At 42.0% G+C, this 27,723-nt stretch overlaps 3 protein-coding genes across 5 annotated transcripts in view; 1 reads left to right on the top strand and 2 right to left on the bottom strand.

Annotated features, from left to right (window-relative positions):
- The window catches only part of LOC113392148 (zinc finger protein 175-like), a 479,450-nt gene that overhangs the window by 444,219 nt on the left and 7,508 nt on the right, over positions 1 to 27,723 (bottom strand). The window lies entirely within an intron of this gene.
- On the top strand, positions 621 to 7,417 carry LOC135194507 (protein FAM186A-like). The gene is made up of 20 exons (XM_064220046.1): positions 621 to 1,199; positions 1,236 to 1,289; positions 1,416 to 1,547; positions 1,620 to 1,673; positions 1,980 to 2,045; positions 2,370 to 2,429; positions 2,502 to 2,663; positions 2,736 to 2,819; positions 2,892 to 2,951; positions 3,060 to 3,089; positions 3,180 to 3,215; positions 3,450 to 3,521; positions 3,720 to 3,791; positions 4,188 to 4,301; positions 4,770 to 4,907; positions 5,826 to 5,849; positions 5,994 to 6,131; positions 6,330 to 6,353; positions 6,444 to 6,509; positions 7,044 to 7,417. Exons 1-20 carry the CDS (start codon positions 621 to 623, stop codon positions 7,272 to 7,274), a joined length of 2,196 nt encoding a protein of 731 aa, XP_064076116.1. The 3' UTR covers positions 7,275 to 7,417.
- LOC113392149 (fibroin heavy chain-like) lies at positions 13,639 to 26,692 on the bottom strand. 2 transcript variants are annotated; one of them, XM_064220185.1, is made up of 15 exons: positions 26,645 to 26,692; positions 25,837 to 25,902; positions 25,011 to 25,059; positions 24,231 to 24,281; positions 24,038 to 24,082; positions 23,792 to 23,836; positions 23,075 to 23,095; positions 22,275 to 22,322; positions 18,707 to 18,859; positions 18,224 to 18,295; positions 17,073 to 17,120; positions 16,655 to 16,699; positions 15,346 to 15,414; positions 14,341 to 15,267; positions 13,639 to 14,250 (listed from the first exon to the last, which is right to left on the bottom strand). In XM_064220185.1, exons 1-15 carry the CDS (start codon positions 26,678 to 26,680, stop codon positions 13,781 to 13,783), a joined length of 2,145 nt encoding a protein of 714 aa, XP_064076255.1. In that variant the 5' UTR covers positions 26,681 to 26,692; the 3' UTR covers positions 13,639 to 13,780. The 2 variants fall into 2 exon arrangements, with proteins under 2 accessions (XP_064076255.1, XP_064076254.1); XM_064220184.1 differs by having other exon boundaries at positions 13,639 to 15,267.

Raw genomic sequence — 27,723 nt, 5'->3', positions numbered from 1 at the left:
TACACATAGCATTTTATATTAAGGAAAAAATAAAAATTAAATTACCTTTGTAGGATTCTCTTTCAAAAACATCAGCTGTAAAATTTTAACGAGTCATTGACCCCGTACAGAGTAAAACGATTTAAAAGTTTGATCAGAGAGTATTTACGTCAATCATTCAAGAAAAATCAAATCAAATCTCGACGACGAGTAAATATTACTATATATTTAAAACGGGATATTTACCATGTTTTTTATTTTTATTTGGTGTAGCTCGATATTTCGACATTATCTACGAGTAAATATTTTCTTAATTTAAAATTAAATATTACTTTTTTATTTTCAGTTGGCAATAAATTATCAATCAACATTATTAGAACCTGTCATCCGATTATCGTCAGTCAAGGTTTCACTGGTAAGAGTTACGCAATAAAAAAAAAACAACATTTAAATAAAAAAAAACAAAATATTAACACACACGTACGTTTCAGGAGTGATTGATAAAATCGATACGGTCAAGAAGACTATTATCATTTGTAACGGCAACGGCGGCCCCGTGAAAGGACCTAACGCTGACATACCTATTGATGGCCAAGATAACGACGACTCAGATAACACTTGGGACGACTCAGACGAGCAAAATGGCTCAGGCAGCGGACAAGGCTCAGGCAGCGGACAAGGCTCAGGCAGCGGACAAGGCTCAGGTAACGGACAAGGCTCAGGCAACGGACAAGGCTCAGGCAACGGACAAGGCTCAGGCAACGGACAAGGCTCAGGCAGCGGACAAGGCTCAGGCAGCGGACAAGGCTCAGGCAACGGACAAGGCTCAGGCAGCGGACAAGGCTCAGGCAGCGGACAAGGCTCAGGCAGCGGACAAGGCTCAGGCAGCGGACAAGGCTCAGGCAGCGGACAAGGCTCAGGCAGCGGACAAGGCTCAGGCAGCGGACAAGGCTCAGGCAGCGGACAAGGCTCAGGCAGCGGACAAGGCTCAGGCAACGGACAAGGCTCAGGCAGCGGACAAGGCTCAGGCAGCGGACAAGGCTCAGGCAGCGGACAAGGCTCAGGCAACGGACAAGGCTCAGGCAGCGGACAAGGCGCAGGAGCTGGACAAGGTTCAGGCGCAGGACAAGGCGCAGGTGCCGGACAAGGTTCAGGCGCAGGACAAGGCGCAGGAGCCGGACAAGGTTCAGGCGCAGGACAAGGTGCAGGTGCCGGACAAGGTGCAGGCGCAGGACAAGGCGCAGGTGCCGGACAAGGCTCAGGTGCCGGACAAGGCTCAGGAGCAGGACAAGGCTCAGGTGCAGGACAAGGTTCCGGCGCAGGACAAGGCGCAGGAGCCGGACAAGGTTCAGGCGCAGGACAAGGCGCAGGTGCCGGACAAGGTTCAGGCGCAGGACAAGGCGCAGGTGCCGGACAAGGTTCAGGCTCAGGACAAGGCGCAGGTGCCGGACAAGGTGCAGGCGCAGGACAAGGCGCAGGTGCCGGACAAGGTTCAGGCGCAGGTCAAGGCGCAGGTGCCGGACAAGGCTCAGGTGCCGGACAAGGCTCAGGAGCAGGACAAGGCTCAGGTGCAGGACAAGGTTCCGGCGCAGGACAAGGCGCAGGAGCTGGACAAGGTTCAGGCGCAGGACAAGGCGCAGGTGCCGGACAAGGCTCAGGTGCCGGACAAGGTGCAGGCGCAGGACAAGGCTCAGGTGCCGGACAAGGCTCAGGCGCAGGACAAGGCTCAGGTGCAGGACAAGGCGCAGGTGCCGGACAAGGTTCAGGCGCAGGACAAGGCGCAGGTGCCGGACAAGGCTCAGGCGCAGGACAAGGCTCAGGTGCAGGACAAGGTTCAGGCGCAGGACAAGGCGCAGGAGCCGGACAAGGTTCAGGCGCAGGACAAGGCGCAGGAGCCGGACAAGGTTCAGGCGCAGGACAAGGCGCAGGTGCCGGACAAGGTTCAGGCGCAGGACAAGGCGCAGGTGCCGGACAAGGTTCAGGCTCAGGACAAGGCGCAGGTGCCGGACAAGGCTCAGGAGCAGGACAAGGCTCAGGTGCAGGACAAGGCGCAGGTGCCGGACAAGGTTCAGGCGCAGGACAAGGCGCAGGTGCCGGACAAGGCTCAGGCGCAGGACAAGGCTCAGGTGCAGGACAAGGTTCAGGCGCAGGACAAGGCGCAGGAGCCGGACAAGGTTCAGGCGCAGGACAAGGCGCAGGAGCCGGACAAGGTTCAGGCGCAGGACAAGGCGCAGGTGCCGGACAAGGTTCAGGCGCAGGACAAGGCGCAGGTGCAGGACAAGGTTCCGGCGCAGGACAAGGCGCAGGAGCTGGACAAGGTTCAGGCGCAGGACAAGGCGCAGGAGCCGGACAAGGTTCAGGCGCAGGACAAGGCGCAGGAGCCGGACAAGGTTCAGGCGCAGGACAAGGCTCAGGTGCCGGACAAGGCTCAGGAGCAGGACAAGGCTCAGGTGCAGGACAAGGTTCCGGCGCAGGACAAGGCGCAGGAGCTGGACAAGGTTCAGGCGCAGGACAAGGCGCAGGTGCCGGACAAGGCGCAGGTGCCGGACAAGGTGCAGGTGCCGGACAAGGCTCAGGCGCAGGACAAGGCTCAGGTGCAGGACAAGGTTCAGGCGCAGGACAAGGCGCAGGTGCCGGACAAGGCTCAGGTGCCGGACAAGGCTCAGGAGCAGGACAAGGCTCAGGTGCAGGACAAGGTTCCGGCGCAGGACAAGGCGCAGGAGCTGGACAAGGTTCAGGCGCAGGACAAGGCGCAGGTGCCGGACAAGGCGCAGGTGCCGGACAAGGTGCAGGTGCCGGACAAGGCTCAGGCGCAGGACAAGGCTCAGGTGCAGGACAAGGTTCAGGCGCAGGACAAGGCGCAGGAGCCGGACAAGGTTCAGGTGCAGGACAAGGCGCAGGAGCTGGACAAGGTTCAGGCGCAGGACAAGGCGCAGGTGCCGGACAAGGCTCAGGCGCAGGACAAGGCTCAGGTGCAGGACAAGGTTCAGGCGCAGGACAAGGCGCAGGAGCCGGACAAGGTTCAGGCGCAGGACAAGGCGCAGGTGCCGGACAAGGCGCAGGTGCCGGACAAGGCTCAGGAGCAGGACAAGGCTCAGGTGCAGGACAAGGTTCCGGCGCAGGACAAGGCGCAGGAGCTGGACAAGGTTCAGGCGCAGGACAAGGCGCAGGAGCCGGACAAGGTTCAGGCGCAGGACAAGGCGCAGGTGCCGGACAAGGCTCAGGAGCCGGACAAGGTTCAGGCGCAGGACAAGGCGCAGGTGCCGGACAAGGCTCAGGTGCCGGACAAGGTGCAGGCGCAGGACAAGGCTCAGGTGCCGGACAAGGCTCAGGCGCAGGACAAGGCTCAGGTGCAGGACAAGGCGCAGGTGCCGGACAAGGTTCAGGCGCAGGACAAGGCGCAGGTGCCGGACAAGGCTCAGGCGCAGGACAAGGCTCAGGTGCAGGACAAGGTTCAGGCGCAGGACAAGGCGCAGGAGCCGGACAAGGTTCAGGTGCCGGACAAGGCTCAGGCGCAGGACAAGGCTCAGGTGCAGGACAAGGTTCAGGCGCAGGACAAGGCGCAGGAGCCGGACAAGGTTCAGGTGCAGGACAAGGCGCAGGAGCTGGACAAGGTTCAGGCGCAGGACAAGGCGCAGGTGCCGGAAAAGGCTCAGGTTCCGGAAAAGGCTCAGGTGCCGGACAAGGTGCAGGCGCAGGGCAAGGAGCAGGTGCCGGACAAGGCTCAGGTTCCGGAAAAGGCGCAGGTGCCGGACAAGGCTCAGGAGCAGGACAAGGCTCAGGTGCCGGACAAGGCTCAGGTGCAGGACAAGGTTCCGGCGCAGGACAAGGCGCAGGAGCTGGACAAGGTTCAGGCGCAGGACAAGGTTCAGGCGCAGGACAAGGCGCAGGAGCCGGACAAGGTTCAGGCGCAGGACAAGGCTCAGGTGCCGGACAAGGAGCAGGTTCCGGAAAAGGCGCAGGTTCCGGAAAAGGCTCAGGTGCCGGACAAGGAGCAGGTGTAGGACAAGGTGCAGGTGCCGGACAAGGCTCAGGTTCCGGAAAAGGCGCAGGTGCCGGACAAGGCTCAGGTGCCGGACAAGGCGCAGGTGCCGGACAAGGCGCAGGAGCCGGACAAGGTTCAGGCGCAGGACAAGGCGCAGGAGCCGGACAAGGTTCAGGCGCAGGACAAGGCGCAGGAGCCGGACAAGGTTCAGGCGCAGGACAAGGCTCAGGTTCCGGAAAAGGCTCAGGTGCCGGACAAGGTTCAGGCGCAGGACAAGGCTCAGGTGCCGGACAAGGCTCAGGTGCCGGACAAGGCTCAGGTGCCGGACAAGGCTCAGGTTCCGGAAAAGGCGCAGGTGCCGGACAAGGCTCAGGTGCCGGACAAGGTTCAGGCGCAGGACAAGGCTCAGGTTCCGGAAAAGGCGCAGGTGCCGGACAAGGCTCAGGTGCCGGACAAGGCTCAGGTTCCGGAAAAGGCGCAGGTGCCGGACAAGGTTCAGGCGCAGGACAAGGCTCAGGTTCCGGACAAGGCTCAGGCGCAGGACAAGGCTCAGGTGCAGGACAAGGCGCAGGTGCAGGACAAGGTTCAGGCGCAGGACAAGGCGCAGGAGCCGGACAAGGTTCAGGTGCCGGACAAGGCTCAGGCGCAGGACAAGGCTCAGGTGCAGGACAAGGTTCAGGCGCAGGACAAGGCGCAGGAGCCGGACAAGGTTCAGGTGCAGGACAAGGCGCAGGAGCTGGACAAGGTTCAGGCGCAGGACAAGGCGCAGGTGCCGGAAAAGGCTCAGGTTCCGGAAAAGGCTCAGGTGCCGGACAAGGTGCAGGCGCAGGGCAAGGAGCAGGTGCCGGACAAGGCTCAGGTTCCGGAAAAGGCGCAGGTGCCGGACAAGGCTCAGGAGCAGGACAAGGCTCAGGTGCCGGACAAGGCTCAGGTGCAGGACAAGGTTCCGGCGCAGGACAAGGCGCAGGAGCTGGACAAGGTTCAGGCGCAGGACAAGGTTCAGGCGCAGGACAAGGCGCAGGAGCCGGACAAGGTTCAGGCGCAGGACAAGGCTCAGGTGCCGGACAAGGAGCAGGTTCCGGAAAAGGCGCAGGTTCCGGAAAAGGCTCAGGTGCCGGACAAGGAGCAGGTGTAGGACAAGGTGCAGGTGCCGGACAAGGCTCAGGTTCCGGAAAAGGCGCAGGTGCCGGACAAGGCTCAGGTGCCGGACAAGGCGCAGGTGCCGGACAAGGCGCAGGAGCCGGACAAGGTTCAGGCGCAGGACAAGGCGCAGGAGCCGGACAAGGTTCAGGCGCAGGACAAGGCGCAGGAGCCGGACAAGGTTCAGGCGCAGGACAAGGCTCAGGTTCCGGACAAGGCTCAGGTGCAGGACAAGGCTCAGGTGCCGGACAAGGAGCAGGTGCCGGCCAAGGCTCAGGTGCCGGACAAGGCTCAGGTGCCGGACAAGGCTCAGGTTCCGGAAAAGGCGCAGGTGCCGGACAAGGCTCAGGTGCCGGACAAGGTTCAGGCGCAGGACAAGGCTCAGGTGCCGGACAAGGTTCAGGCGCAGGACAAGGCTCAGGTTCCGGAAAAGGCTCAGGTGCCGGACAAGGCGCAGGTGCCGGGCAAGGCTCAGGTTCCGGACAAGGTTCAGGTTCCGGAAAAGGCTCAGGTGCCGGACAAGGCGCAGGTGCCGGGCAAGGCTCAGGTTCCGGACAAGGTTCAGGTTCCGGAAAAGGCTCAGGTGCCGGACAAGGCTCAGGTGCCGGACAAGGCTCAGGTTCCGGAAAAGGCGCAGGTGCCGGACAAGGCTCAGGTGCCGGACAAGGCTCAGGTTCCGGAAAAGGCTCAGGTGCCGGACAAGGAGCAGGTGTAGGACAAGGTGCAGGTGCCGGACAAGGCTCAGGTTCCGGAAAAGGCGCAGGTGCCGGACAAGGCTCAGGTGCCGGACAAGGAGCAGGTGCCGGACAAGGCTCAGGTTCCGGAAAAGGCGCAGGTGCCGGACAAGGTTCAGGCGCAGGACAAGGCTCAGGTTCCGGAAAAGGCTCAGGTGCCGGACAAGGCGCAGGTGCCGGACAAGGTTCAGGTGCCGGACAAGGTTCAGGCGCAGGACAAGGCTCAGGTGCCGGACAAGGCTCAGGTGCCGGACAAGGCTCAGGTTCCGGAAAAGGCTCAGGTGCAGGACAAGGTTCCGGCGCAGGACAAGGCGCAGGAGCTGGACAAGGTTCAGGCGCAGGACAAGGTTCAGGCGCAGGACAAGGCGCAGGAGCCGGACAAGGTTCAGGCGCAGGACAAGGCTCAGGTGCCGGACAAGGAGCAGGTTCCGGAAAAGGCGCAGGTTCCGGAAAAGGCTCAGGTGCCGGACAAGGAGCAGGTGTAGGACAAGGTGCAGGTGCCGGACAAGGCTCAGGTTCCGGAAAAGGCGCAGGTGCCGGACAAGGTGCAGGCGCAGGGCAAGGAGCAGGTGCCGGACAAGGCTCAGGTTCCGGAAAAGGCGCAGGTGCCGGACAAGGCTCAGGAGCAGGACAAGGCTCAGGTGCCGGACAAGGCTCAGGTGCAGGACAAGGTTCCGGCGCAGGACAAGGCGCAGGAGCTGGACAAGGCTCAGGTTCCGGAAAAGGCTCAGGTGCCGGACAAGGCTCAGGTTCCGGAAAAGGCGCAGGTGCCGGACAAGGCTCAGGTTCCGGAAAAGGCTCAGGTGCCGGACAAGGCTCAGGTTCCGGAAAAGGCTCAGGCGCAGGACAAGGCTCAGGTGCCGGACAAGGAGCAGGTGCCGGACAAGGCTCAGGTTCCGGAAAAGGCGCAGGTGCCGGACAAGGTTCAGGCGCAGGACAAGGCTCAGGTTCCGGAAAAGGCTCAGGTGCCGGACAAGGCGCAGGTGCCGGACAAGGTTCAGGTGCCGGAAAAGGCTCAGGTGCCGGACAAGGCTCAGGTGCCGGACAAGGTTCAGGCGCAGGACAAGGTGCAGGACAAGGCGCAGGTTCCGGAAATGGCTCAGGCGCAGGACAAGGCTCAGGTGCCGGACAAGGCTCAGGCGCAGGACAAGGCTCAGGTGCCGGACAAGGAGCAGGTGCCGGACAAGGCTCAGGTGCCGGACAAGGTTCAGGCGCAGGACAAGGCTCAGGTGCCGGACAAGGCTCAGGTTCCGGTCAAGGCTCAGGTTCCGGACAAGGCTCAGGTTCGGGACAAGGCTCAGGTTCGGGACAAGGCTCAGGTTCCGGACAAGGCTCAGGTTCCGGACAAGGCTCAGGTTCCGGACAAGGCTCAGGTTCCGGACAAGGCTCAGGTTCCGGACAAGGTGCAGGCGCAGGACAAGGCTCTCTTTGCCTAAGCTACGAGCAAGGATACAAAACGGGATATCAGCAAGGATTAAACGCACGTCAAGGCTATAACTACAACAACGGTTATAGGTTAGAGCACGGTACACCTAGCGGGTCAGTACTATTACAAAAAGTAATTATCTAAATTATGAGGTTGTGTAAATCTTAAATTGTTTTCTATTATGTACTTATAAATATTACGTTTTTTCGACAATTTCAATAAATAATCAGGCATCCTAAGTTTGTTGTTCTTATTTTTTAATCCTAACATATTCCATTCATAATATTTTTATTAATTTATGTTTAACTTTCGAACTAAGATAAATAAGCAAAGCTTGCTTATTCTGCGCGATTTGCTCTGCCATATTACACACTACAAACAGTTCTTGATTAATTTATCCTTATATATAATAATGATATAACACCTCAATTTAACTACATCATTACTGTAAAGATAAAAAACTTTAGATTTACGCATTTTATACGATTTAATGATAGCTCTTCTATTTTTTGCACTACTAACAGTTCTCAATTAATATAACTTTATCATTACATAGTATAAAACAAAGTTGCTTATTGCTGTCCATGCCTATATATACTCTATTCCAATGAGAATAGGAAAGAACCAAAACAAAGCGTACTTTTCAATATCACAAGTGTTTTGTTGATAAGTCCGCTTTATGATTTACTATAAACAGTTATTGACTAATATATTTTCATTTTTAATACAAGAATATTTCACTTAACTACGTAAATCCACTTTAATTTTACTTCCAAAGTAACGGAAACAGTTTTGCCGACATTCAAAACGGCATATTTTGATGAACGAACAATTAAAATGGAGGAAGTTCGCTGAACGAATGGAGAATTAATAAATTTATACAGATAAAAAATATACATTACTTTTTCACTTTGAAGATTAAGATAAGATGTAATTTTTAATTACAATTTTTTTTCAAAAAATTTAATGCTAAGAAATTTATTTCAAGGTCATAGTCGTTTTAGATATAAGATAAAGTAAGATTTTCTTTGAAAGATATATAATTTGATTTATTCAAAACCTTAGTATTATACAATACGTCATATGTCTTGGAAATGCCACTTTATTATTGAAAATTAATTTATATAAAATTTATTTTATAATACCTGCAATTTGTATAAAATTAATTTAAAAAATAAGATAAAATTACGCAAAACGTAAAATTACGTAAAAACGTAAAATATATCGTTCCTTAGCATTCATTACCCAATCATTCAATAATTTGGACATGACATTTGACACTATTCCTCACTAGTGTAACTCAAATGTAACCAAAAAATGTATAAAGATTTGAACCTAATGACTATTTTACAAACGTATCATTACAACACTTGCCTACTAATAAGGAAAATTCTAAATAAAGACATCCACTCCCAAATAACTTTTACAAAAAAACACCAAATCCAAACAAAAATGTTACGACGAGCAAATGACATAAATCTATACGCCCCAAGAACTAATTACGGAAAAAGAACTTTAATGTATCAAGGTGCTCAGTTGTACAATAAACTCCCAACAGATATAAAACATGCTAAATCTTTGTCTACATATAAAAGACTTTTAAAATTCCATATTTTAAAACAAAACAAATAATAATATAATAATAAAATCTTCAAAATAAAAAGACACTTCCAGTTGCGCTCACTCTGTGATGTTTGTTGTTCTGTTATGAATAACTTTTTAATTTTACCCTCTGTTTCTGTTAAGGCTAGTCATGTAAACAAATTTTAATGTACCTTATTTTTCTCCTAAGTGAATTTTATTCTTGTGAGAAATATTAATAAAGATATCTCAAACCGTAAATGTCATGTCAATTCAAGGTCAAAGTTGTTTATTTACATTCTTTCCTATTCCCATTTGAATAGAATATATGCTTAGATGTTTAAAATTACTCAACGGATTTTGATGCGATTTTTTTTAAATAGATAGATTGATTCAAGTGGAAGTTTTATATGTATAATACATGAACAATATAGTAGAGAAACACTGATAAATTTAGAGGTTTCCAAAGTGATGGCATAAATATCAAATGTTTTGCTTACATTGCAAATGCTGGCCCAACCCTACGAGATGATAGGTCAAAATAATGTTCTAAAAAAAAAAACTAAAAAGTTAAAAACTAACCTTCTACTTCTTCTACTATTCGTAAAAACCTACGTCCATTTTTACCGACATTCATCCAGAGTCATTAGCCCATACCGCGAAGGAGAAAGCTGATCTTTTAGGCTCTCTCTTCGCGTCGAATTCGACTCTGGATGACCAAGGAAATTCAGCACCAACAATCCCGCGATGTGATACCACGATGCCGGAGGTTAAATTCCGGCAAAGTGCATTTTGTTCAGTTCGTAAAGCACTTATTTCCTTGGACATTCATAAGTCGAGTGGACCCGATGGCATCCCTCCAATCATGCTACGGACATGTGCTCCCGAGTTGGCACTGGTCTTAACGCGTCTAATCCGGCAATCCTACGCATTAGGCGTCGTCCGATCTCCTGGAAGAGTGCTTTGGTGCATCCGATTCCTAAAAAGGGTAACAGCTCAGACCCGTTCAATTATAAGCCTATAGCCATCACCCCCTTGTTCTCCAAGGTAATGGAGTCCATTATAAACTGCCAGCTCCTGCGGTATCTAGAGGAGTGCCAGCTAATTAGTGACCGCCAGTACGGTTTCCGTCGGGGCCGCTCCGCCGGTGATCTTCTAGTTTACCTTACTCATAAATGGGTGGAAGCAGTTGAGAGCAAGGGAGAGGCATTAGCAGCCAGTCTGGACATAGTGAAGGCCTTCGATCGCGTGTGGCATAAAGCGCTTCTTTCGAAGCTTCCTTCCTATGGGCTTTCCGGGAAATTATGCAATTGGATAACCAACTTTTCGGCAGATCGGAGCATCAAGGTCGTTGTCGACGGTGCATGCTCCGACTAAAAATTCGTCAATGCTGGTGTTCCACAAGGCTGCGTTCTATCACCCACTCTGTTTCTTCTGCATATCAATGACTTGTTGCAAATCAGGAACATTCACTGCTATGCAGACGATAGCACCGTTGACACCTCATAGACCGGACGTGCTAATATTTCTCGGGAAAACGTCGAAGAAAACCGGAACAAACTTGTGTCTGAAATCGAGTCTTCGTTAAACAAAGTCTCGAACTTGGGCCGGCTAAACCTAGTCCATTTCAATTCCAAAAAGACGCAAGTTTGCGCGTTAACCGCCAAAAAACACCATTCGTTTCATTAGAGATACGCTCCACGATTTGAGAACATTCCGATAGCCGCCACAGCTAGTATCGGAATACTTGTTTCTCCCTCATTCATTTGTTTTTCCCTACATATTTTTTTCTTTGGCGTGGCTTATTATCGTACAATGGAAAACATGAAATATCGGTATATTTACGAGTCCGAGTTCTACCGTAGCACCAGTGCTGCAGAAACAGCTCGAAGGATTAATAATGTGTACGGCGCTGGTGTCGCAATAGAAAGCACGGTACGTTTTGGGTTTCAAGGTTTTCGTTCTGGAAATGTCGACCTTCAGAACCAACCCCGTGGACGGCCGTAGACCAAAGTGGAAAATGAAGATTTAAAGGCTATTGTGGAAGCGGGTCCATCACAAAGCACTTCAGAGATAGCTGCAGGCTTCGGGGTAAGTGATAAAACTGTATTAATCCCCTTGAAGAAAATCGGGAAAGTAAAAAAAACTTGAACGATGGGTACCTCATGAATCGAGTGAATCGAACTTGCAAACAAGCGTCGACTGCTGTGTTACTTTGCTCAACCGACACAGTAATGAAGGGATTATAAATCGGATCATTCTTTGTGACGAAAAGTGGATACTGTACGATAATCAGAAACGCTCGTCGCAATGGCTGAACCCTGGAGACCCAGCCAAATCCTGCCCTAAACGAAAATTAACTCAGAAAAAGTTACTTGTGAATGTTTGGTGGACTAGCGCCGGTATCGTTCACTACAGCTTTCTAAAATCTGGCCAATTGATTACGGCAGATATCTATTATCAGCAACTGCAAACCATAAAAGAAGAACTAGCTGCTAAACAACCGAGATTCAGATCAATCGCTGCTGCTTCACGACAAAGCAAGACCACACACCGCACAACAAACAACCACAAAGTTAGATGAGCTACAATTGGAATGTTATACCATCATATTCCTCGGACCTTGCTCCAACAGATTACCATTTTTTCCGGAATTTCGACAACTTCTTACAAGGAAAAAAATTAAAGTCAAATTATATCAAATCAAAATAAACTTTATTCAAGTAGGCTTTTACAAGCACTTTTGAATCGTCATTTAACAAATTATTTAAAGTAACGCTACCACCGGTTCGGAATGTATGATTCTACCGAGAAGAACCGATAAGAAACTCAGTAGTTACTCTTTTTCAACATGTAAAAATACAGTCATGTTAGTTAAATACAATTATATATGTATGTTATGTCTGCTGCCTGGAAGTCAATAAGCACTAACTCCGTGCTTTTTTATCATCTATATAATCTTGTATCGAATAATATGCCTTCTTTACCAATGTATTTTTTACAAATGACTTGAATCTATGAAACGGCAAAGTTAAAAATGTCTGCGGAATTTAATTATAGAATCGGATTCCTTGCCTCAAGAATGATTTATTGACTTTGCGGAGTCGGAAACTTGGCGTTATAAGCTTATCCTTACTTCTTGTGCACATACTATGATTATCACAGATTTTTTTAATTTCTACGCCTTTTATATACATGCTGATGATTTAAAAATTAAATAGTTCTGAAGACACTAAGCTGTTACAAAGCAATATAAATAGAGTGTTAACCTAACTAGCTTATCTATGTATCGTATACCAAAATCCAAATCCAAAGTCGTTGTGTAATTTTAAAAAATTACACAACGATTTTGGATATTTATATCTAAGCATACATTGGGACAGACAGAGTGAGCGACTTTGTTTTATACTATGTAATTATAACACATCTTAACTGACTCATTCATCATCGCCGAACGTAAACTACTAAAGTTAGGGCCAGTAGGATCATTTTATTGAGTAGACACCCACTAAGGAAGAAATTTTGGAAATTCTATCCCTAAGCGAGTGTTTGTATGAAATGGTGCGTAATTTTTTAAGTTAGAAACTTGAAACTTTATTTTTGGGATACTGATTAAAAATGACTAGATACGTATTAGATACTACCCCAAAGGGTTGAAATAAGGGTTGAAATTTCGTATATAGGTCAGTCTTGAAGTCCGACATTTTTCAAGTTAGAAAATTGGCGCGCCAATAATGTCACTGAGGAATTTAAAACCTCCAAATTTATACAACGGCACCAGACTAATAGTAAAGGTACTCCATCGTAATGTCCTAGAGGCTACAGTTATCACTGGATGTACTAAAGGAGAAACAGTGTATATTCCACGAATACCCTTGATAAAATTTGAATACCACTTTAAGTTCAAGAGAGTCTGTCAAGTCTGCTTCGCCATGACAATTAATAAAGCACAAGGTCAAATCTTTAAAATGGCCGAAGTAGACCTAAGAGAAGTTTTTCGCATGAACAGTTCTAAATAGCCTGTTCGAGAGTGAGCTCTACGAGTAGTCTGGAGGTTCTAGCCAAAAAAAAGTCGAACCACAAATGTACAAAGATGTCTTAAATTAACGTAATATTTTAAATTATTCTGTAATATATTCAAATTCCTCGCGAGCATAGCTAGGGCAACAGCTAGTATTAAATAAAATTGAGACCAAATAAATTGAAATCGAAATTACTATTAAATATCAATACATTGATGAACTCGCTAAGAAATTTAAGTATTTGTAGTGTGATCTGATTTTCCATTACGTAGTCTTCTGATCTGGAACTAGCAAGCCAAGACTAGGTCTCGATCTACGGCTCGTTAAGAAGTGTACTTACTATCCGTACACAAAAGGAATCGTATCTTGGATTATTAGTATATGGGATATTAATTGTTAAAAGACGTTTTAATAAAAAACCATAACTGAAGTCCATTCCAAATGATTTAATTTCAGGTAATTAATTTATTTTTTACAACAATACATTAATCAATAATTTTTATTTAAACAATCAATTTTTTACAGGGAAAGGAAGGTATTGCCAAGTCATGGTAAGTGGTACAAAGCAATCGCGATACGCATCACGCCACTTATTAAGTTAAGGCATCTGTGCATGTAGTTACACTGCATCACTCACCATTCAAATAATCAATGCTATTGCTATTTCGTAGTCCAATAAGTCCATACCATGATACGAGATCCCAAAAGAAATTGTTCTTATGCATTTATTGGTTAATGCGAGTGACGTAATCATTTCTTAATCTTCTTACATGCCGTATTCTTTTCGCTTATCTCTAGCCGCGCATATCGACTAATGAGGTGCGAGTATTTAGTTCCCGAGGAGTACGTTTCGTGGAATGAACTTTATATTAGATGACGAATGAGTGCTAAGTTTAGTGGCTGTGACTTAAGGTTAGTGGCTGCTTATCTTGTATGAGCTTACTACCTTGCCTGAGCAACCTCCGTTGACTGAGCCTTGTACATTGGCTGAGCCTTGTCCGCTGCCTGAGCCTTGTCCGCTGCCTGAGCCTTGTCCGCTGCCTGAGCCTTGTCCGCTGCCTGAGCCTTGTCCGTTGCCTGAGCCTTGTCCATTGCCTGAGCCTTGTCCGCTGCCTGAGCCTTGTCCGTCGCCTGAGCCTTGTCCGTCACCTGAGCCTTGTCCGTTGCCTGAGCCTTGTCCGCTGCCTGAGCCTTGTCCGTTGCCTGAGCCTTGTCCGTTGCCTGAGCCTTGTCCACTGCCTGAGCCTTGTCCGCTGCCTGAGCCTTGACCATCGCCTGCGCCTTGTCCATCGCCTGAGCCTTTTCCGTCACCTGAGCCTTGTCCGCTGCCTGAGCCTTGTCCGTTGCCTGAGCCTTGTCCGTTGCCTGAGCCTTCTCCGTTGCCTGATCCTTGTCCACTGCCTGAGCCTTGTCCGCTGCCTGAGCCTTGACCATTGCCTGCACCTTGTCCATCGCCTGAGCCTTTTCCGTCACCTGAGCCTTGTCCGCTGCCTGAGCCTTGTCCGCTGCCTGCGCCTTGTCCGTTGCCTGAGCCTTGTCCGTTGCCTGAGCCTTGTCCGTTGCCTGAGCCTTGTCCGTTGCCTGAGCCTTGTCCGTTGCCTGAGCCTTGTCCGTTGCCTGAGCCTTGTCCGTTGCCTGAGCCTTGTCCGTTGCCTGAGCCTTGTCCGTTGCCGGAGCCTTGTCCGTTGCCTGAGCCTTGTCCGTTGCCTGAGCCTTGTCCGTTGCCGGAGCCTTGTCCGTTGCCTGAGCCTTGTCCGTTGCCTGAGCCTTGTCCGTTGCCTGAGCCTTGTCCGTTGCCGGAGCCTTGTCCGTTGCCGGAGCCTTGTCCGTTGCCGGAGCCTTGTCCGTTGCCGGAGCCTTGTCCGTTGCCGGAGCCTTGTCCGTTGCCGGAGCCTTGTCCGTTGCCTGAGCCTTGTCCGTTGCCTGAGCCTTGTCCGTTGCCGGAGCCTTGTCCGTTGCCTGAGCCTTGTCCTTTGCCTGAGTCTTTTCCTTTGCCTGAGTCTTGTCCTTTGTCTGAGTCTTTTCCTTTGTCTGAGTCTTTTCCTTTGTCTGAGTCTTTTCCTTTGCCTGAGTCTTGTCCTTTGCCTGAGTCTTTTCCTTTGCCTGAGTCTTTTCCTTTGCCTGAGTCTTGTCCTTTGCCTGAGTCTTGTCCTTTGCCTGAGTCTTTTCCTTTGCCTGAGTCTTGTCCTTTGCCTGAATCTTTTCCTTTGCCTTTATCGTCATTTGAGTTAGAACCAGAATCGGAATCATTACCCTCGTCTGAGTCGTCCCAAGAGCTATTTGAGTCGTCGTTGCCTTGACCATCAACAGGTTTGTCAGCGTTAGGTCCTCTCACGGGGCCGCCTTTGCCGTTACAAACGACAATAGTCTTCTTGACCGTATCGATTTTATCAAGAATTCCTGAAACGTACGTGTGTATTAATATTTTGGTTTTTTTATTTAAATGTGAAGTTTTTTTTGCGTTAAAGTGACACTTACCAGGGAAACCTTGACCGACGATAAACGGATGACAGGTTCTAATAATGTTGATTGATAGTTTACTGCCAACTGAAAATAAAAAAGTAATAATTAATTTTAAATTAAAAAAATATTTATTCGTTGTCGAGATTTGATTTGATTTTTTTAGAATAATTGACGTAAATACTCTCAGACCAAACTTTTAAATCGTTTTACTCTGTACGGGTTTAATGACTCGTTATAAAGACTCCTACAAAGGTAATTTAATTTTTATTTTTATCTAATTAATTTTTATTTTTATATGCTTTATGTAGAGTATTACAAATTTAACGACTTTTTTAATAGCTGGCAGCCCTTCCCGGTTTAGAAGCTGGTATGTTTGGTTGAGAAGAGCTGTCGATCGTGTGCCGCCTTCTTTTTGAATATATGAGATAACCATTCGATTGTCTGACTGTAAAATCAGATGACGCCCTTGTATTTGTAACCTGAAATGTCTTATAGCTGCTATTATGGCAAACATTTCTTTGCGGTTACAATGCCATTGCATCTAAAACACCGAATTAATTACAAAAAGAACACAACTTTACACACTGAGCAAAAATTGATGTTAACGCTAAGAGAAGTAACTACGCTATGAAAGGAAAATGGCAAGCTGCCCCCCTGGGACCTAACAAATGGAGTGGGACGGACGTGACGTCATATCCCCATTCAAAAATAAGAAACCGGAAAGGGAAGTAGACAACGCACTCTCTCACGGATGCTGTGCGTCGTCTCTGCTCAATAATACAAGTTTTATTGTTATGTAAAACTTGTACTATTTCTCCGTACTGTATTAATGCTTCGCAAAAGACGTGTTAATTGAAAGTACTCATAAAATGTGTACAAATACGAATTTAAAAGTTTCAAGGGTTAATTTATCTACGATTATGCTATTTATTTATTTTTTAAATTAAAACTGAATGATAATTAAAATTGTTGTAATTATTTCTCACTTTTCTAAAATAAATGTTTTACTGACTTTTCTTTACACAATTTGGAGACTGACTGATCTGTCGGTTAAACAGTTACGACGTGAAATCGTAACCCCTCGAATTTATAATATTACTTAGGACCAGGGCCGGATATAAAACTTGTAGTCCCCGGGGCAAGCACAACGCAGAGGTACCTAATGATTTTTTATCATAAGTAATAAAAAATGTGAAATTTAAAATATTTTGAAAATGTACCATGTGATATCTATAATATATCATATTGAGTAAGCCACTTAATCATGGACGCCCCAGGGCTATAGACCTCCCCTTAATCTGGTCCAGGTTAGGATGTTACTTACGTGAATTTTGGTATCCGTTTCCAATCGCTCCAATTGCGACAGAAACTGAAAAGAAATTAATCATTAATACATTTGCAAAAGATATTTATTTTAAATAATTAGTTTTATTTAAAGAAACCAAAATTGTCTATAGTCATGAACAAACAAATAAGGAGTTAGGAAAGTGTTCGACATCTTAACTTCTCACTGCTGTTGAATATTTATTGAGAGAAGATATTTTCGGCACGATTTGGGATTTGAAATCAGTAGCTTGAGGTAGGTTATTAAGAATATGATTCCTTATAGATGGCCCATTCTTGGCTGTATATATAAAAAGTAGTTTTCGCCAGAGTATTCGGGGCGTCATAGGTTTATAATATTAGTATAGATGAAAATTGTCATAGTCATCATTGAAATACAAATAATCATAATTCCTTACTTTGAACGAACAGTGCACTGAAGAGATTGATGCTCAGTTTGGCTCTATCTGAAAATAAAAAGATTTACAATTATAATCATAGAATATGTACATAAAATATTTTTAAAAGTTAACCAAAGTTTAATTATAAATGGCGTTAGTAGTTGTTATACGCCTAAAAAGTCCATTAAAGAGTGGTAGATTCCACCCACTCAGCATTATATTATCATATATTCTCGCCAAACGGTAATACTTAATATTATTGTGTTCCGGTTCGAAGTGTGAAACTATACGCACGGGACATAACAACTCAAGGTTGATGGCGTAAGAAAAGAAAGAATCAAAGGTTAAAATTTCATAAGGCACCAATGTCTGTAGGCATTGGTGGTTACCATTGCCTACAGACTTAGCCCAGCAGTGGGAAATTTACAGGCTGTTTATGTTATGTATGTATTGCCTACAGATATATAACTTACAATTAGACGACAAATTTTGCCACAAAAAAGAACTTATACGAATTGAGCGAAAAGTTGAGAGAAATGATGGACTTTTCGGGGTGGCCCATAGCAAAAAATTCTGGCATAGATTATGCTCTAAAATGGTTATATTTGCCGACTTAACGCGTAACAAGGCGAGGGATGAGCAGTACACTCCGCTTTGAAATCTCATCCATGATGAACTTCGAATGTCCATTAATTTTAATTCTAAATGGTGTTTCTTTTGAGATCCCACTTTTAGTAAGTCTGGTCAATGGGGTGGGCCGCTTTTATTAGTAGTAATCCTTAATATTGCTGGCCCTATTGATCTCCTTAGAGTCCATAGGAGGCTAGAGTCCTGAAATTCAGGACAGAAAAGGAGAGCTCTAGTTCTTTTGTTTTTTGAAAATGAGTTTAGCTAGATACTAGAAGAAGTAATTGTTTATGGAATAAACTTCATGTTTTTTTACTATATAGATGTAATAATTATGTAGACCAGAGACGTTAGGAAGTAGAAGACTTGGCAATGTCGGTGTAGTTTAAAATTATTATTATTATTAATATTTTCTTCATTTACTTTTCCAGTTAACAATTTATTAGCGTGATTTATCTTACTAATAACGCCATTTATTATTTAAAATTGGAACTCGCTCTCTGCAAGTCGTTTTCTAAAGTATTTCAATGAATAGTACTCACTGTCAAGTAATGCGGCCAAGTTAAGACAAACTTGGAAGTATACTCTGACAGTACCGTTGACGGAGCCGATTCCTGAAAAAAAAGTCACATTAATTATAATGTAAAAGATACTTTTATTTGTATTGAGATATATTATAGAGACGCTTAATGATATATCTTCCTTATCTTTAAGATCAAGTCTGTATTCAAACAATTAATTATACTCCTATTGTCTCCTTCAATTGAATATACATTTTTTTCATGAGTGAGTACATTATAAAGGAAGATTCGAGAAAGAACCAAATACTCGCACCGCATTGGTCGATACTCACGACTAGAGGTTAGCAAGAAGAATCCGGCATGTAAAACGATTCTAAGAAATGATTTGACCAATGACGGTCACACGCAATGACCAATGGGATTGCACTTTACGGACAACAGGAGCGGTTTAGTTTAACGCTGAAAAAATCTCAGCTAGTGATCGATCAGTTGAATTCTACTCACCCTTATTGTTGGTGTACTTGTTGATTAAGTTATTGACTTGTTCTGTAGCCTTGTTTACTTTGAATCTGGCAAAAACGTCGTCAACTTTATGAGCACTACCCTTCACTCCGAATTCCAGGAAGTCCCTCGTACAGAAGTGGGATTTAGAGTGTTCTGGAAAAAAAAGATAATTAATTACAATAAAATTGTTATTATGATTAATGTTATTTCATCTTTTTTATCACTACTAAAAAAGAAGTGAAACTTCAAAAAACTGTTGACAGTTTAACAATAGTTTATACATTCAATTTTACATCTATACTAATATATAAAGCGGAAGAGTTTGTTTGTTTGTTTGTTTAAACGCGCTAATCTCAGGAACTACTGGTCCGATTTGAAAAATTCTTTTTTTGTTGAATAGTCCAATTATAGAGGAAGGTTTTAGGCTATATAACATTACGCTGCGACCAATAGGAGCGCAGCGACAGTGAGAAATGTTGCAAAAACGGGGAAAATTATTCACATTTATGGACTTTCGATGCGTGCGCAGCATAAACGTTTAAAGTTACTCAAAAAATGTGTATGAAAGATATATTCCTCTTTTAATAATAAAAAAAAAGTCCGTGACACTATATGTCTATTTGTTAAGAGTGTGCTAGCAGGCGGGGCGCGGCGGCGGATGAGGGGGAGGCGGGTCAGCCCCGCCGCCGCGCTCGCCACTCTCACCCGCGGGTGTAGTTCTGCGAAGTAGCAATGCACATAACGACTTAAAAAAATTAACATTCTTAATAGTTAAATTATTTATCAAAATTAGGTTTTGTTATCAGCTTATTTGCTCATTATTTTTTATCGTTTAAAATCGGTTACATTTAAATCATAATCTGCTGTAGTTTTAACTTACGATATAAGATAAAATTTCAATGAACATTCCTTCGTACTTTGCAAGTAAACAATTCAAACGTTTCACGGTATAAATAAGGTATAAAAATTACATTACACACGTAAAAAAGTTCAAAATGGCGAGCGATACTTTCACCGATGCAGATTAATCATCACTGAGAAAATAAATTATGCAAATAAGCAAATAGGTGAATATCGTTTAAAATGACTACACAAATAAATTAGTAGTTCAATATTTCAAGTAATTTCTATTACGTTCAAGCATATTCAACACGGTTGTACTATAATCACCTTATGAAATAATAACACCAAAGGAGAAACAATCTAAACTTCTTATTGTTCGGTTTGTTTATCTTATTACGTTTAAGTTAATATTGTTTGTTTTCAACCGACTTCAAAAAGGAGGAGGTTATCAATTCGTCTGTATTTTTTTTTTTATATGTCTGTTACCTCATAACTTTTCACTGGATTTTGATAATTTTTTTTTTGTTTGAAAGGTAGTGCTTCCCGTGGGGCCCCATTTTAATTTTATCCTGTTACGATGATTGTATCCTTATGAAAACGATATAAGTCTTAAATGTGCATTATGTATGTGCGCGATAAATAGGTGAATAACTGAAAATTGTGCCAACCAATTTTAATGATTCTTTTTTTATTATAAAGGATATACTTCAAGGGTACTATGGTGAAAGTTTGGTAAGGTTCTGAGCATAGGATCCATGACAAAGTAACGGTACGGAAGGGAACGGAACAATTCTAAGGAGCACGTTAGCGATACTCGGCCGAATCTTTTAGAAACAAAAATTTTGACAAAAAAAAACCGACTGCAAAAGAGAAAATAAATAATATGCTCTAAAAAGTAAAAAATAATTGCTTATTATTCTACAACTTAATAATCAAGTAACTTATTCTACTTACCAATATGTAGGTACGTTCTGTGTTTCCACGCAAGGAGATAAGTATGTACCTACCCACTTTAAATCTAACTTAACACAAACCTATGAATAACAAACAATGATCACAATATTTTTTAGATTTATACTATGTAAAATGAAATTAAAAATATTTAGACTATTTAAAAGTCAGCAAAGTTATTACGATAATATATTATAGTTAAAATTATTGTTATTTTTGGAGGCGGTGTCAGCCAAGGTAGGTTTGTAAATATATGATATACTCCAAATTTGTAAATCTGGTCTATCGATAAATACACTTCTTCTTGATGTTTTTTTAAACCCTATACGTACATAGTGGTCCTATATAATGACAGAAAATTGGAATCAAAATTGAGTGTTTAAGCAAACATGTCTACCGTCAGGTATTACAATTCATGAACTTTTCTCCTAATCCAAGACAAAGAAAAGTCATTCGGATTTACTATTACATTTCCTGTTGAACGTTTTGTTTGTTTTGGCAGAGTATGAATTTTGTTTGTGATTTATTTATTTACAATTGACTTTTTCTTTTGTCTTACATCCAGATGTCGATACACCTGCATCGAATTGTTAACAAAAAAAATATTCGCAATCGTACACTATTGTACAATATTTCTTTTATGTTTAAGAAAAGGGTTGTCATAATTGACCGTATAACAATAAGCAATAAAAACACAGATGTTGGTAATTTATTTAGACAAACTTTACCGGTAATTTTAAGAGGAACTAGAGCAGACATTGTAAGGTCTTGCCTTAAAAGTTCACCGTTATGGAAATTTGTCCATACCTTAAAACTATCTACGAATATGAGAGCACATTTGGGGGGAGGAAGTACAAATTTTCCTTCAAAGTTACTTTTAATAGGAGATGGAAAAGTACCTCATTCTGAAAATAAAATTGAAATTGATCGCGATTTAGGAGAAAAAGTGACTAGCATAGAGGATTTAATATCAAAAGTTTACCCTAATATCGTCGAAATAGAAAATAAAGATTACCAATGGATGTGTCAAAGGGCAATATTGGCGGCGAGAAATAGTAGCGTTGACGAAATTAACGACCTAATTTTAACCAAACTTCCAGGCGATATAACTACCTACACATCTATTGATAATGTAATGGATCAAGAAGATGCTGTCCATTACCCACAAGAGTTTCTCAATTATTTAAACCCGAGCGGCCTTCCACCACATTCCCTGAAGTTAAAAATAGGTGCTGCGATAATTTTACTCAGAAATCTTAAACCACCAAATTTATGTAACGGGACCCGCCTTCAAGTAAAATTCCTTCGCAATAACGTGATCGTTGCAACAGTTTTGGCTGGTCCGGCAGTTGGTCAAACAGTGCTTATACCTCGCATCCCAATGATTCCAAATGATTTACCTTTTAATTTTAAAAGAATTCAATTTCCCATTAAGTTATCTTTTGCCGTAACCATTAATAAATCACAGGGCCAAACATTTAAACACGTAGGAATCGATTTACGTCAAGACTGCTTTTCACACGGCCAACTATATGTCGCGTTGTCAAGATCGGGTTGCGGGCAAAATCAGTATGTTCTTCTACCACAAGAAAATAAAACTAAAAATATAATCTACGCTAAAGTACTGTAAAACATATTATTAAATCTTATTGACGATTATAATAACAAAAACCAACGTGAGCAATCAAACGATAATCATGATAGTGTTTCCGACAACTACGCGAACGAAGTCGCGGGCACAGCTAGTTTTTTTATAAAATAAAAACAAACTCACTTTTCGCTCCCAGTTGACAGACGCTTATCCTTGCGAGGGCAATGGCCACTAGAAAGAGAGAAAGATACATTTAAAATAACATAACACTCTTTGTTCTGAAATCCACTCAGAAAACTTTGTCTGGAATAGTTGCAGATCGACTTTGCACTCACTGTACTAGATTCTGATTTATGTAACACATCTAGGTATAATTCTGGGGTTGGCACTTCTTATGATCCAAGAACAGGTTACGCAGCTCGAAGACTAGGTAGTGCCGAGTCCAGCAGTTCAGAGAGGTAATAGTGCCAACCTGGTTACTGTGCCACATATCCATTGTACACAAGTCTGTATAGTTTTATTTCTTTCTTTCATCGTATAATCTTTAAATTAGTTAAATTATTATAAAAGTAACATAAAGAAATGCTTTCTATTTTATATTGATATTCTCAATTTGGAATTAAGAACATCGTGAGATATCATCGCAAGTTAAAGTATTCCTTCACATGTGTATAGGATATGTCTTTTTGGAAGTCTCTAAATCTTTCCTCAAGAGTAGAAATTTTTGAGCAATAATATTGTTACGTTAGGGCATATAAATGGTCCCAGTTTGGGCGCCAATTCTACAAACGTATGATCACTTTATATCAATTGATTCGAAACGTTGTTAAAGTCGTTCTATCGTATGTAGCTCGTAGTTTTGAAGCTCATGTAAATAAGCAGAATTCGCACTTAGTTGCGATTAAGCTGAGGTTTATTTTTATGAGGAATAGTAAAAAGTGTAAAATATGATTTGAAATATTATGAATATAAAAATAACTTACTTCTCGCTGAGAGTGAGCCCACTGTAATGAAAAAAATACAATTAATATACGATAAATAATATTTGGAATACATGAAAAAAACTTCAATCAAATTTAATGTCTTAAAATTGGAGACATGTTAATGCATTTTAATATGTCTCTGCTTTTGTAATATTTATTAGTCTGTAATCATCTTTAAACATATAATTCATATCGTTGAATGAAATGCCTAATTTATAATTATTTTTTTTTTAACAAATTATTTGAATTTACGAATCGGCAAACTTAAAAATATCTGCGGAATTTTAATATAGAAACAAATACCTCGCCTAGTGCAGGATTATAAACCTTCTCAAAGTTCTCTTGTTATAAGATAAATAAAAAAATAAAAACTATTATAATTCTATTCTCTCGCTAATGAGCGCTCGCACGTAAATCTTTCAGCGTGCGTTAGCGCGCATACAGACGTTTGTGCTTACACGATGTAATAGTGTGCGTGAGATGACTAAAAGTAAAGACAGCAAAACAATACAAAATAAATTAAATTTGTTAAGTTTAGTTTGGTTAATTAATTAACGAGGAGCGTTGCTTCTAGTGTGTGAATATTTTATATATGAGGTTCATCTCGCTTGTATCATAAATTAGGCAAATTTTATTAAGGAGAACGATCTTCGTGGAAAAAAAGTGTCCCTCAAAATATAACAAATTTAGATTGAATTAGTAAGAGAAGAAACTTACAGCCTTCGTAATGTTTGTCCATGACGCCTCCAACTCCAAGTGACACTGTAAATAGATATTAAATTACTTATTTAAGTAGATTAGATCATTTTAATCGTCATTTTACAGTATTAAGCTAATGTATAGCTACTGGTTCGGAATATAGATTCTACCGAGGAACGAATACAAATACCCTATTCTTAAGCAATTAGATATTTAAATACTATATTAACTATTTTAATTTTCTTATCTTTTATTTAAACTTACGTCGAATCATGAGAGTCAGGACGTCATTGAAGTTGTTTGGTTTTCCTGTAAAGAAAATATTTGATTAATAGCTTAGCATGACAATCAATAGATGGCGCTCATCGATTATTTCGTTTATTGAATCAAGCAGGCAAGATTTTTTAACCGGAATATATATTTAATATATAATATTTTATTCTACTCAAAAACTTACTTGGTTTTAGAAGATAGTTCAAAGACTGGGAGTCGCATACTTTTGGTGACGCTGGAAAAAGAATAATTTAAGTGAGCAAGTATTTTTATATAAGTATTAAATATGTTTGACTTTGTAAATACTAAAGTTGTTGATGTTACAACACAACCAGTAGATGGCTCTTATTAAATGTGTCGTGTTCGTTAATCGCGCTGGCTAGATTTTGTGTTAGATATTTATAGTTTAGAGCAGTTGCCTTATCAAATTACTACCTTTTGTATTGTATGATGAGTAATATGTATGTTAAGTTCAACAATTTCTATTATCAATTTCCTATTTAAAACATGTTACTTGGAAATCATTAAATAATATATCGGCATTAGAAATTATCTTTTGGCAATATCCTGTCCTTAGGGGTAGGGGATGAACTATAGTCAAAGTTTAATTACCTTAATAGGAAAAATACGTACTAATTTAAAAATAATTAAAAAAGTATAAATTGCCAATTGAATTAAGTAACTAGTTATAAAGTACTGGAGACCATTGGGACAGCTTTTGAACAAGGAAATACCTTACGAACGATAATTTAACAGTCCAGACATGTTTTCCCCAGTGGGATTGGTCGTGTTTCGCATCCTCATTATTCCTCAAATTACCAAATATTCTAAGGTAACCTACTATCGCGTCATCTATGGACACAGATTGTAGCGATTATTTGCTTGGCGGTTTATCCGGACTGTGTTTCGGTCCTAAGAATTGTGTTTTTGAAAAGCATGTTGCATTGTACGAATGTAAACTTACGTTTCAAACCCTTGAAAATGGAGCCAAGCCTTGCAGAAATCGATAGACCCTGTGAAATAAATCATTCAAATTTTCAATTCAAAATATAGTCATTTAAAATATTTTTGGAATAGAATTCTAATGGTGAAGTGAGTACAGGTAAACAAACCTTAGATTCACCCCAGGTATGTTATAAATATGTTATTTCGTATCTGGATATGGTCACGGATATGTAAATAATATTTTACCGGTTTCAAATACGGTTACGGATACAAAATTATTCTATTATCCGATTGTTTCGGGTAACGAATATTAGATTATTTAGATATTACAAAAGAGAAAATCACAAAGTTTTTACATTTAATTATATTTCTTGGCTATTATTTAGTATTGGGTTTAATTTTAGAAAAAACAAACAATTTTAGCTAGTTTCTATAATTATAACACGCTGCAAAATTTAAATCACAATAAATACATTTCTTATCGTATTCGGTTACGGTTTCGGATAGATTTTCATTTCGGATATCCGATAATTTCTGTTACGGTTGCGGAGCTACATAACATCCCTGAATGACCTTATGCATTACATAATAGTTCGTAATTAATATATCTTTGTTTGTAATGCAATGCTATTCCACTTAACCACTTTTACACACTGGAGTTCATACTCGATATTCAGAGGTTTAAAATAACGAAATTATTCTGCAAAACATTAATAACTATTATCCCAATGAAAATTTCGTAATGGATATTCTATAATTATGTATTAAACTAACTCATGAATATTTATTACGATTGTTATATGAGAATATTGTTTAATATATTTTTAATGTAAAATTTTACTCACCGCCTTAAAACCAAGTTTTTTGCTGTGGCCCAGTCTAAAGGTGGGAGTGCCAGCAACAGTAGCAACCTAGAAAAAAGTCAAACAGTTAGCGCAACTCAAACGAACAATCAGCGAAAGAAGTTTCACTTTCCCGAATTGGCGGCGCATTGGCGCTGTAAAAAAACCTTGGGAACTAAAATGTTATGTTACTTCTGCCTTTAGTTACATTGAGTGAGATTAAGTTGAGAAAAAGTAAAATTGTGTTCAATTTTATCTACGTAAACTTTGGATACGACGTCCAAGATATATTTGTTTTCGGGTAGAAAAAACAATTGCGTCTCAATAATAAAGAGGTATGAAATATTTTTAAAATTCCGATAACAATTTTCGATAGAGCTATGTAAATAAATATTTACAATTGTACATATACTATGACTTTTTTTATTCGTTGTTTTGAATCGAATGAAACTAAACATACTTCGTAGCGTAATATAATATGAAATGAAAATTTGTTGCAAATTATATTTATTTCATTTAACATATTTCTACGCAAATAAACGAATGGATTACAGATGTATAAAATATTAAATCGTTTTTTAAGTTTTTATGTAATTGTAGGCAAATGACTGAATAGACAATAGTCACTGTGAGAAATATTAACCATTCCTTACATCGCAATAATGCGCCGAGCACTTCAAAACGGAACACGACGATACTAGCTATTGCTGTTTGGCGGTAGGATATAAATTAGCGGGTATTACTTGCCCAGACAGCCTAATCAACAATTTATATTATTTAATATAAATAATATAAAAATGAAAATACTTACTAAGGCAACCACGATCAACAGCTTGAGGGAGACCATTTTCACGGGTGGAGCGTAAAAACTATAAATCAAAATTGAAACTATCCCAATATATACTCATCGCAACAATACAGAATATTTAACCAGATGGTACATTGTATGTTTAACAAACAGCTATAAAACAAATATATATTAGTCATAGTTAAAATTTTCATAGAATATCTTTGATGTCTATTGCTATGTAAAATAATTATCGTTTCATTTAACCACTTACTGAAACAAACCTCGGATATAATACTAGTACGTCTAGAACAGGCGTTTTATGGATATGAATTTTCACATACGAATACGGATACGGATATATGAGAATACTAGACCGGTTTCAGATACGGTTACGGATACGAAATGATTTCGGACTACCTGAACCCGTAGTTTCACTTGCGCTAATTTTGTAGTACTAGTTGTCGACCGCAGCTTCGCTCGTATTTTAGGAGTTAAGTGTTTGTTATAAATAGCAGCGTATGCCATCTCTGGGGGTTATAGCTTGCTTCATACCTTCATCAAGCATTCTTCATTCTGTTAGTGATCTGACCGTATAAACGTACTTTCTCATTTATAATATTAGTATAAATTAACCTGATTGGTCAAAAATAAAACATTGTTTAAGTTAGTGAAAAATTAAATTATAATGAGTTTTTATATTCGTTACTTAAAAGAAACGATTGATTCCCGAACTTTCCCTCGATAAAATCTAACCTTTGTCCTTCACAGGATTCAAACTATCTTCATGACAAATGTAATCTAGAGGTAACAGACAGTTTTACTTTCGCGTTTATAATATTAGTATAGATTTTCCGACTGTTTAGGATAGTTACAGATACGGATATTGGATTAATTACAAATTGCTAAAGAGTTAATTACTTAGTACTAAAACGACTTTATTTGTAGGATATTATTCGGTGTTAATTATAACAGTAACACCGAATAATCTTCATCTTTACATAGTATAAAACAAAGTCGCTTTCTTTGTCCCTATGTCCCTTTGTACGCTTAAATCTTTGAAACTACGTAACGGATTTTGATGCGGTTTTTTTTAATAGATA

This window comes from Vanessa tameamea, chromosome 31 (genome assembly GCF_037043105.1).
Source record: "Vanessa tameamea isolate UH-Manoa-2023 chromosome 31, ilVanTame1 primary haplotype, whole genome shotgun sequence".
Taxonomy (NCBI): Eukaryota; Metazoa; Arthropoda; class Insecta; order Lepidoptera; family Nymphalidae; genus Vanessa; species Vanessa tameamea.
Note: the sequence above shows the minus strand (reverse complement) of the source record. Positions and strands in the feature narration are given on the sequence as shown.